This window comes from Oryctolagus cuniculus, chromosome X (genome assembly GCF_051225735.1).
Source record: "Oryctolagus cuniculus isolate XC-2025 breed Fujian yellow rabbit chromosome X, ASM5122573v1, whole genome shotgun sequence".
Taxonomy (NCBI): domain Eukaryota; kingdom Metazoa; phylum Chordata; class Mammalia; order Lagomorpha; family Leporidae; genus Oryctolagus; species Oryctolagus cuniculus.
Genome location: NC_142888.1, coordinates 81,253,786 through 81,266,029, shown reverse-complemented (window position 1 = coordinate 81,266,029; position 12,244 = coordinate 81,253,786). Strand labels below are relative to the sequence as shown.

Genomic DNA, 12,244 nt, shown 5'->3' with positions numbered 1-12,244 from the left:
ATTTGGGATTCATCTATCTTACACGTCTCAATAGTTGTTTTCTTCTTATTTCTGAGTAGTATTTCATTATATGGCTGTGTTCTGTTGATGGATACTTGGTCTATTTCCAATTTTCAGATGTGAGTAAAGCTTCTATGAATGTTTTTCTGGAAATCATTTTGTGAACACTTTTCATTCCTCTTGAAAGAGAATTGTTGGGTCATAAGTTAGGTGTATGTTTAGTATTATAAGAAACTGCTGGGCATTTTTCCAAAGTAATTGTACCATTCTTACATTCCCATCAGCAATATATGAGAGTTCTAGTTTTTCCATTTCTATCAGCATATGGTGGTGTCAGTCTTTTTGGTTTTAGCCATTCTAGTGAGTGCCTAAGTGATATCTTGTGGTTAAAATTTACATTTTCTTAATTTTTTATCAAGCATTTTTATGTGTATATTCCTTTGTGAAGTATGATCAGACTGTTTCACATTTTGGGAGAAATTTGTACATGTTGATTACAAATCTTTGTCAAATATACTTCGCACTTCTTTTTAAATTGTCCTTATCTAACTAGTGTACAAATGTTATACACTTTTATGCTCAAAATAATTGGGCCAGAATTTCCAAGTTATTTAGCTGAAAGTTGGTGTTTTGCTTATGCTAACCAGTGTCCTAATGGCCTGAAACTTTAATTATTAAAATACAATGAAACATCAGGAATCTGAATTAGTTGGAAGAAACGTAATTGCTGGCGAGTCTATTACTACCAAACCTTCGAAGGAATGTCAATTAATACTTGAAGTATTGCTCAGATGTACTCAGATTACACCATAACCATGACCAGCTTAACCTTGGTTTATATGTCTTCTTACTGACTCAGATTCAAACTGTTTTGTGTGCAACCTGTATCGTATTTTAGGTATCCAATGGAGAATAATAAGTTTCTAGGATCAGGACTTTGAGGTTTCCCAGTGTTGTAAGCTATAGTTTTATCACTGGATTGGTCCTTTATTTTATCAACTCATAGGTTTTCTGAGTGATTACTAAATTTTAAATTAATAGTCATAGCTTGATTTAGTAGGAAATGTAAAAATTGGAATAATGTTTATTTTCAGTCATATACTTTTCAAAATCTATTAGACTGCAGAGGTCTTCTGTTAGTGTTTCTGTTGTCAAATTATAGTGTAAAATCTATTGTTCATAAATATTTATTAATAGGTGGCTACAAATTATTACATTGGAAAAGGGTGGAACAGACATACCTTAAATCTGAGTAACCATACATATGGGGGGGAGTAAATGCTTTATTTTTATTTATAGTAAAGCTAAAAATACACAAAATTATTGTACAAGATTTTTTTAACACAGTTAAGATTGACACTAAGTTTGCACTTCTTACAGAAAGTAAATAAAATAGTTACTGAAAGAGGTTTTAGCTTTTAAAATAGTTTGCAAAGCCAAAACACCATTTTTCACAAACACATTTGAAATTTTTTATGATTAAGCTTAGGAGCTATAATTTGAACCTTAAATTTGACACTAACACTTTCTGTATGATAATGCATGACTGGGGCCACCAGCTAGGCTGAAAAAGTGAATTAAGCATACACTTTATTTTCTAATCTTTTTTTTCTTTTTTGCTGTAGTTCCAAACTGCATTTATTAGTTTAAGTAGAAAGGAATTCCCCATCCTCGATTTCATCCCTATAGTTGAGAAATCTTGAAGATATTGAATCCTATGAATAATTTAAATATTGCTGTCCTCTTGAATACTACTTCTAGTGTTAGAAAAAAACAAGAAAGAAATTGTTCAATATCATAGACTGGTTTTCATAAATACATACATTCTGAACAATTTAAAACAGGTCATCAAAGAAGGAGGTACCTTTCTCTGAAGGGAGGAGAGAACCTCCACTTTGACTATGACCTTGTCTAAACAAGATAAGAGTCGGAGAACTCAGAGGGCTTCCATAGCCTTGGAAACTCATGACTGGAGCATAGGGAGATTACTGATGCCATAGACAGGAGTGTCAATTGGTAAAGTCAACAACAGGAGTCACTGTGCACTTACTCCTCATGTAGGATCTCTATCCTTAATGTGCTGTGCATTGAGATTTAATGCTATAACTAGTACTCAAACAATATATTTCACTTTGTGTTTCTATGGGGGTGCAAACTGTTGAAATCCTTACTTAATGCATACTAAACTGATCCTTTGTAAAAAAAAAAAAAAAGAAATTATCAATTCCCAACTTGACTCTCACTGGGATTAAACATGACAATAGGTCTGCTCTGATTTCATCATCATTTAAAAAAATCATCTATTATTTTTCACTTTATGTTTCTGTGTGGGAGCAAACTGTTGAAATCCATACTTAATGTATACTAAGCTGATCTTCTGTATATTAAGATAATCGAAAATGAATCTTGATGTGAATGGAAGGGGAGAGGGAGTGGGAAAGGGGAGGGTTGTGGGTGGGAGGGACGGTATGGGGGGGAAGCCATTGTAATCCATAAGTCGTACTTTGGAAATTTATATGCATTAAATAAAAGTTTAAAAAAAAAAGAAAAAAAAAAGAAAGAAAGCAACAGGCAGGTCTGGGCCAGGCAGAAGTCAAGAGCTAGAAACTCCATCCTGGTCTTCCATAGGGAGCTGGGTTGGAAGCAGAGCAGCCAGGACTTGAACTGGCACTCCTACATGGGATGCAAGTGTTGCAAGTGACAAATTAAGCAGCTGCACCACAACACTGGCCCCAAGAACCTTTAAAATGTTAACAGCAAGAAGACAAACTGGAAAGGGGTACAGTTGACAGTGACATACCTATGGATGATAAAATACAGCAGAACTCCATTGTTTTTACCTTGTTCCTGTATTTTCTGTCAAAGAGAAATATTCATATTGACAAGTCTAGCTCAGCGCTTTTTAAGCTTGAATGTGCACAAGCATCATGTAGAGATTTTGTTAAAAATAAAATTCTGATTTGGTAAAAAAAAAAAAAAAAAAAAAAAAAAAAAAAAAAAAAACGTACCATGAGTCTGATGTGTTCAATTCAGGGTTGCCGTGATCCCAAGATGAGAACTCACTACCATCTGAAATGAAACCCAAATATGACCCAAAATTTTAAAAATCATAGGTTGATTGGAACTAGTTTTCATATTCTGTTGCAATTCTTGATTTTATTAAGGGAGAAAATGATGACAATGTTTTAATTTGGAAACCATATTTTTTAATTGGGCAAACTGAATCTCAATTTGGTGGTTAGTCCCATGTATTTTTTTAAGAATACTTATTCAAAAAGCTGAGTGACAGGAAGGGAGACACAGAGAGAGAAACAAGTCTTCCATCTCAGATGGCCTCAGCAGCTAGGTCTGAGCCAGGCCAAAATCAGGAGCCTGAAATTTCATCTGGATCTCCCATGTGGGTGGCAAGGGCCCAGGTACTTGGGCTATCTTTTGTTTCTTTCCCAGGAACATTAGCAGAGAACTGGATCAAAAGCAGAGCAGAAGGCACTTATGCCAATGTACTGATACAGGATGCCAGGGTCACGAATTGTGGGTTAAACCATTGTACGACAATGCCAGGCCCAGTCCTATGTTTCAAAGTGCATATCCATATTCATCTTTACTTTAAAAGCTTTTCTTTTTGTCTCTCTACTGTCACCATCTAAGTCCCTCGAGAACTCCAGTAAAAATCCAAAGGGTCAGTTTTAGGGTTTCTATAAAACTGGAGAACTGTCAGGATGGTTTTTCATTTGGAAGGCAATTGGTGGCAATGAGTATTTGAGGGGCTATTTTGAACTTTGAGGGGAAAAAAAAATGGCCAAGACCAGCTTAACTGTACTTACACATGATTGCCTACTTTAGATTTAAATGAAAGATACACTGCTACCTATTCATTCAGGTGCCACTGAGAACAGTGTCTTGGTGTGTATGTTTCTGTGTGTTCATGTGTTGGCATACAACCTTTTAATGCTGAAGGGCAAAAAAAAATGTTGCAAATTAGTGAAAATGACTTTCACTCTGCATATCATTCTTCTTTAGTCTTTTTTAGTTCTATCAAGTCATTTGGAGTTGTAAAGAAGGCTTTTTGGGAGGAGGCGCAGGAGGGGAAGATGGATTTGTGCTACAATCATGGATGTGTGAAGCTTGATTACAGTGATCAAAAGTTGTGGGTTCTGTTACTGGGGAATTGTTTTTGCTTCAGCTATGTGGTGGCAGAAAGCCTCTATAGAGCTTTCCCAACTTTTCACATCAGATAAGAAAACTAGCTTCTGGTATAAGGGTGTCCCACTTAATTTTATATTTAAGTATCATAATTCCTAATATGTATATGTTTCTCAAGTACCTCCAACACTGATGGTATATTTTTAGAAAAAGGAAGAATACAGCTTGTATCAATAAGCTAACAAGTACATGATGCAAATCCATTCTAGATAGCAAAAGATAAAACAAATACTGAACTTAAAGATGCTAGAACACCCTGGCTTGCTGCCTGAATCATTCCAGTAATTAACTGCTCTGTGCTTAAACATCCCATTTTTTAAAAAGCCACCTACTAGCACTTTCTCTGGATCACCAAGCAGCATATAGTTTAAAATCCTAGGCCATAAATCAACATGTAAATAGTAATATCTCAAGTGTGCAGACTTGCTTTATTTTGCCAAAAATGTATATTTTTATATTTTACAGGTAAGCTCTTTTTTTTTTCCTGACTAAATGCTTATTCTTAAAACCAAAAACCTCAAATCTTGATAGCCCTCGATATAACAGTTGTGTTACAGAGAATGCTGTCATGGCAGTTCATTTTAGCAATTCCTTACCACATCTCAGGAAGTATCTTTCCATTAAAAAATTATTCCAGCTTCCTCTCCCTTCAGAATGATCTAATAATTACCAAACAAAATGAAGGGCCACGGTCAGTACAATCAGATGCTATTAAGTTTCATTACACATATGTGTACATAGACAAGGTTCCCACTTTAAGAAACATCCCCACAAAAGCAAAGCAAGCCAAAACTCTGATCTGTTGAAAAAAAAAAAAAAGTGACTGAAAGAGTCATTGGCAATGCAGTAGAAATAACATTTCTGTGTAGTAAAGTACTACTCAGTTTCCAGTTGCTAGTCCTGCATCAACAGAGTAATTGGAGCATTTACGCAAGTAGAGCAAACCAAAGAAACAATCTAAAATGCCCATAGTTCTGAGGCAAAGCTGCAAGGATTGAAAGTAGGGGGAGCTGTGAAGTAAGTATGAAGAGGTTATTTAAATGATCCCAACAATTACATTAATATACATTGACTGGTCTATACAAGCAATCTGTTTATTAGCACTCTTTTGAAAGCTTGATTACCAAGATAATATGTTCTAATCGTCTTTCTTTTAAACAAACTTCTGCCTAACTTCAAGTACTTTTTATCTGATGATTTAACAAACCAAGATCCGAACCATTAAAACTATCAATCAAAACACTGAATCTTACCCACAATTCAATGTGAATGCCAAATCGTTATATTTTCTGGGTAAGATATTGCCTCATATTTTCCTCTAAAATTCCCATTGAAATTTCCAAAGGAGGTTTGCATTGCCATAAGAACTATAAATTTTTTTTAAAAAGGTAGTGTTTTTTTGTTTTGTTTTTTAGGTTCTTGAACCATATTGCAGGTACATGTTTAGATGTTTTGCACTTAGTTGAAATAGCCTAAATTAGGCCATGATGGAATGAAAAATAATGAAAAATTCTAGGAGGCAGAACTGGACATTTAAAAAAAATTCCCATGGAAGTAGGTTGAAGTAAAACTTGGATCATTTATATTTGTAAAAGTTGGCCTATTCCAAAAAATGATTTTGAATTTAGAACCTTTCCTCTTTGTACTGCATTGGCCTTAAAGCTAGAAGTGGAAGGCATAACTTCAACCATGATCACTTTGTCATAAAATCCAGACATTGTAATATTTTTACCCTTACTATCATAGAGATGTGAGTGTCATTATGGGATCAAGCAAATTCATCTAAGGTGTCTGGAAGTAATAAGAAAGCCAACTGTAATGGAGGTGAACCATGGTATAGATATTTTATACTAGTAAATGTTTTATATAAGTATATTTGACTTCACAGTACATTTTTAACTTTACATTTAAATATGTCAGTCTGAAATTTTGTTCATAACATTTTGAGCAAATGAAAAAAGGGTATTTGTAGTGGCTATTTCATTTGCACATCTCCTGTATATAACATATATGCTTAATAATGTCTATTTCTGTGATCTAGATTTGAGTTATTGGGTTCTGTGATGTTGAGCAAGTTGTTATTCTTCTCTGGGCCTCCTTTATTCCTATTCCTGTTCTTTTATTTGTAAAATACCAAGTTGGAATAGAATCAGTCTTATCTAAGGTTCTCTTTTAGCTCTAACATTTTTACCTCTATAAATCTACTGAGGTTGTCTTATACCTTCTCTAGGGTCAGAGGATATGACCATTTTGACTTGAGATACCATTTTTGATAGTAGCTATCAAAGGTGGTACTTTCTTCATACTTTCTACTAAGTTAGCTAATAAAAATGTTGATGTCACCAACATAAAAATTAGGACAAAGTTTGGCTTTAACCACCATTCTAAATGAGGCCTCAACATTGCTAGTGAAGTCATAAGCTCAATTCATGCAGAAAACACCCTGAAAATATCTGAAAAACAATGTACTCCCATGAAATATGACACTAGTTTCTTTTAGCAGCAGGGATTGACTACTGTGATTTATACATACTCTTTCTTGAGAACATAGCTGAGAGAAGACTGTTTTGGAGCATGGCTCCTTGTGTGACTACCCTGTTCTCTGACAAATTGGTAAGTTAATTGCTAGAACAGTTATATGAGAAATATATACACTTGTGTGAAAGACATGTGGTTTTTCTTTTCATGAACTAGAGCTATATATATTGTTTTTTTGGTAACATCAGTACAAATTAGTAATGTAGTCAATGTTTTATTATTCAAAGTTACTTTGACAATTGGGTAAGTTAGATGAACTCCTACTGGTGTTGACGTTTAAAAGAATAAGATGACACCTAACTAACTGTTTTCTGGGGACACATACTGAATTTAATCTCCAGAATTCAGACCTATTAGGACTGTTTCAGGTCATTTATTAGAGTCTAAATTGGAAAAACCTTTGTGCTAATGCTGGTGAAAACCATTCTTGCTTATAGCATGTTATCTTGTGGTGGTTATCAGGTCTAAAACAATGACCTTTATGGTCATCATTATGGACTTCACTTTTAAACTTGAACCTTTGTAATCTGATGAGGCACTCAAGCTGTGGAAAGTAAATTTTGGATGTATATTGCTTCATAATAGCAGAACTTGGATCATGTGCACTGTTTCATGAGTTCACTAGGGTTGTTATTTTATATATCTAACAAATTTACACATGCAGTTTCATTGCTCCCAATGAATATTAAAACTGCAACCTGAATTAGGTTATCTAGACCTAAAATTGAGTTCTCTTCTGAAAGCGATTAAATTGAAGATGCTCATTTTTCAGATTCTAACACCTCAGCAAAATGTCATTTTTCTAATAGAAAATGTTTCAAATCCAGACTTGTATCTTAGAAATTCTTTGATAGCAATGATGATTAAAACTATAAACAGTAGATAGGACCCTATAAATATACCAGCTAATGATTTTTTTTTCTTTTCAGTGTATAAGATGTAGTGACTATTGGTTAGAGTGTAGTAGAAGTTTTTAAAAAACAGTACACATCCTAAATACTAACTTTGATAGTATCAAATATCAAAATGTAATAAGTTAACTGAAACACACAAACACAGGAAAGGAATTCACCTAACTTATTAGATATGCCATATACTATGGGGTAAATATCTCATTGGCACACATTACGAAACTGACACATCTTTAAGAAACAAAACTCAACAGCCCCCACAGTAAGAAGTTGTAGTGTTTCAAAACAAAACAAAAGGCCAGTTATACCTAGAAACCACGAGCTGACAATTCTTTGGAGTCTGTTCGGCCTCCCTCTTATGCTGTTCATTGAACCAGCATGGGCAGCGTGTAGCACTGAAGGGCAACAAAGATAGGCAGGTTGGTTTGCCTTATCTGATAGCTGGTGGGGACTGCTGGCCACATCCCTCCACCCTGTGGGGACATGGTGTGAGATCCTGAGGAAGGTCAGGAATCTGTGGCAGCAACAATAGCACAGTGGCACCTGGAGCTTCAAGGAAGCAAAGGTAAGAAAAGCAAAGCAAAAGGGTTAAGCACCCAACTGCACCTCTGCTGATTAGGGGCAACACCCCTTCAGTTGGTTGTGAGATGGACTTAGTGTTTATAGGTATAAAAAGGCAAATAATATAATAGTAAAACAAGAACAAAAATATGGAGGATGTGGCTATAAAAGACAGTGAAAATAATAGGAGTTTCACTCCTTCCTAGCGGGGGCAGTGAGAGAATCATATTCTATGTCACTTCTGAGAGCAAGGATATTATAAATTTTCTGTTGAGTTCCAGAACAGGTGATAGGGGCTTGACTTAGAGCCGAGTAGTAACTTGTTCTTCCTGTCCATCACCCCATTTGTGCATGAGCAAGTCACAAGCCTCTCCCCAAGTTTCAAATACATCCTCTGAGGAGTCTAAGAGTTTAGAATTTGAGGAGCAGATGCTGGATGCACAGTGAAGAGAGCTGGAACAGGTTAAAGGGCATTCACTGCTCTGAGCAGCGCCCCGGACTTCTCCTAATTCTACCTCACTGAGGTTAATTTCACTTTGAGAACAGGCCTCTGCTTTCCCTTTCTCCATCTGAGAATATCTGATGTCCTGCCACATATAGTGCTGCTGAACGATTCCATCAGAAATGGTGTACATTGGTTCTGAACTGGGTTCAGACATATGACCATTAAACTTGGAGAATAGGAGACCCAATTTCTTGAGAGAAGGGCCCATGAAGGAGCGTTTGCTTGATGACTCGGCTTTTGACTTTCCTTGGGCACCACTGGCTCTTGGCATGGTTCTGATGAGAGGTGGCCCATGGCATGCCTTTTTCTTACAGCCTAAATTGAAAGAAACACTCTTGGATTTGGCCCGAGCCCCACCACTGCCATCATTGGTATCATCCCTCTGAGAGAGTTCAGTGCTGCTAGTGGAAAGGCTTCTCCTTGGCTGTTTTCTATTTCCTAAGAGGTCAAGCACTTCGTATCGAAAGCTGGAGATGTCCTGCTTTAGTTCCTGGGGAAAGAGAGGAGGCACATTATGTCAAGAAGCTTGGTTTTTAATTCAAAGTGGGCACATTCCCCTTTGGAACGTAGCAGGGTTTTCCTAGTAGCAAATCACCAAGTCTGCAAACTATCAGAAAAGTCTCCCATTATCCAAGCACAAGAAAAAAAAAATGTTAATAATTCTGCAGGCAGGGTTGGCCACTGCAAAAATTGTGCAGTGGGTAAAGTTGATTTCAGAACCACCTCAGCAGGGCACATCAACAGACTAATTCCTGCTAAAGTGTTAACTGACAATGAAAGTATTAGATTAGGGCGCTGGCTTTCACAAGTATCTGCATATAAAAGGACTACTGAAGAAGAAAAAGCTTTCAGGACTCTAAGGAATGAAACTAGAGCAGTGGAATGTCAGAGATGAGACTGCTCTCTGGGGACAGAACTGTTCCTTTAAGTCTCTATGAACTCTCCTCTATCTTACTGGCTACTTAGATACTAGGTTGTTCCTTTGAAAGCCTTTTTTTAAAGCTTAATCTGATCATGTCATTCCCTTGCTTAAAACTAGTAATTTAGGACAAAGTTAAGCACCATGCCATGGATTAAAGTTTTTTTAAGGTCTAGTACCTATTGATTCTTTCTAGTTTCATCTCTCTCCTTCCCCTATTTCTCGGGCTGTCTACTGTCCACCCATACAGGCATATTCTCCCTTGTGCTGTCCTCTCTGTCTGGAACACCCTTCTCACCAACTCTTTCTTCATCTGGCTCCTCTGAACCTCAGCTTAAGCACCGGTTCTGCTGGAAAGACTGTTCTGGCCCTCCAAGTCCAAGTTGTGTTCCTTCTCTCTGTTTTCATAGTGCCTATATTTACCCTGTCAGAATACTCAATCATTTATCACTCTGCATTACTGCTTGTCACTCCACGATACTAGAGACTGTTTAGATCTTACTTACTACTGTATGCTAGCACTTAGCAGAGTTCTTGGCACTCCATAGGTGCCGAGTTCAGGCTCTCCATAGGTGAATTATGTCTGTGGATTACGATAATGGCCTTCCTATATACCTTAGAAAAGAAATGTGTTCTAGGAAAGGGTATCTCAACCTCTGCACTATTGAGATGTTGGGCTGGATAATTCTTTGATATAGGAAGCTATCCTCTTCATTAGCAGAGGTTTAGTAGCAACCTTGCCTTTATTCATTAGATACTAATGTAGTGACCAAAGATGTCTCCTGACATTCCTACATGGCCTGGGAATCAAAATTGCCCCCAAGTGAGACCCACTGTTTTAGGCATATGCCAAGAGTAACAGAATTGTATTGTTTATTGGTAGTGTTTCTTAAGACCTTAAATCTAAGAACAGATTTTTTTTTTTGGTCTTACATCTTTTAGGTAAATAAGTACTTTAAATCTCCAAAAAGCTTACCTTTTCTGTCTTGCCCCTCACCATACATCCTTGCCACATCATTTGCAGGGGTGGGGAAACTTTTTTCTGCCAGGGGCCATGTGGGTATTTATAACATCATTCGTGGGCCATACAAAATGATCAACTTAAAAATTAGCCTGCTATACATGTATTGAATTTTGAGTCCTGTCTGCAGTTGCCCCGGCAGGGCCACGCCAAATGGTTTTGTGGGCCTTATTGGCCTGTGGGCTGGATGTTCCCTACCCCTGAAAAACACCCAGAATATTAAAAGACTGCATGGAGCACACTTATTTTATTCATAAAACTGATTGTGATTTGATAAACATTGGTAAAATTTCTCCATCTACTGGGTGACAAGCAGTTTCAAAAAAGAAAATAAGTATTAGAACTGATTGTATGCGGGTATAGCTGTGTTATCGGCAGGTGAAATTTTATCACAAGTAACCCCAAACACTTTGAAGATTAAATGATGCTTAAGAAATAAAAAATGAGAGACCACTTAGTGATTAAATTACCTTGAAATTTTCTTCTGTTAGTCCTTCATTTGTTTTGGAATTTCTTATCATTGCAGCCACATATCTTTTAACTAAATTCCTGATAACTTCCTGGAATTAAAAAAAAAAAAAAAACAGGAAGAAGCATTCAGTTTCCTTCTTAGGCTCTTAGTGAAATGAGCAATGAACACAGGAAATAAAACATGCTTAGATCATCTTTGCAACAAAATCCTTACAGGATCCAGCCTTTTTCTGCCCCCAAAATGGATTAAGTCCATTGACTAAACAAATTATTATGTCTCTGAATGTGGGAGTAGAGTGAGCCAGTAAAAGCCAATTCACACTAAGGGCAAAATTTCTACCTAAGTATAAAGGAAATATGCATTCACACTTATAGAATAATAACAATGAAATAATGCTTGAATGATCATATTATCTGTTCCTTTCAGGCTGGATTAAACTGTAACACTCCTAGGAAAATGAGTTTTTCCTCCTTTTATAAAGTTCAGAGTCTCTAAGTGCTAATTTCAATATGCACTAATAATATACTCAGGGTATTTTTTTTTTTTCAGAATCAACCTATACTTCTTTACAGGAATTGTCTCTTGATTTGACCTCAGGGCAATAACACACATATGGTCTCTATGATTTGTATTAGTGATGATGATGATGTTGATAGCTGTCACTTACTGCACTAGGTTAGGCACTGTGCTGGGCAATGCCCCACACCACACACACGCACACACACACTCATCACTCAATTTCCAAGACCCTGTAAGAAGTTTTATCATAATTCCCCTTTAACAGATGAGGATTCTGAGACTCAGTGAGGTTAACAGGTGTGTCCAAAGTCACACTATTAGTAAATGCAAAAACTGGAATCCACTTTCATTTCAATCTGATTTCAAGGCCTATAGTAACAATAGCTAATGCTGTATATATTATATCTGTTACTCTGATCTTAAAGAAGTCACTGAGAGGCAGATGTTGTGGTGCAGTTGGTTAAGCCAGTGTGTACAAAACTGGCATCCCATGTCAGAGCACCAGTTCAAGTCCCAGATGCTCTGCTTCTGACCTAGTTCCCTGCTAATGCACCTGGGAGAGCAGTGGAAGATGGTTCAAGTACTTGTCACCCTG

General features: G+C 36.6%; 1 protein-coding gene across 1 annotated transcript in view; it reads right to left on the bottom strand.

The window, feature by feature from the left end:
- Positions 1-7,667: 7,667 nt before the first annotated feature.
- TRPC5 (transient receptor potential cation channel subfamily C member 5) overlaps positions 7,668-12,244 on the bottom strand; it is a 324,015-nt gene continuing 319,438 nt past the window's right edge. Inside the window, 2 exon segments of the mRNA NM_001082779.1 lie at positions 7,668-9,208; positions 11,129-11,218. Coding sequence (NP_001076248.1) covers positions 8,516-9,208; positions 11,129-11,218 — 783 coding nt within the window. The 3' untranslated portion in view covers positions 7,668-8,515.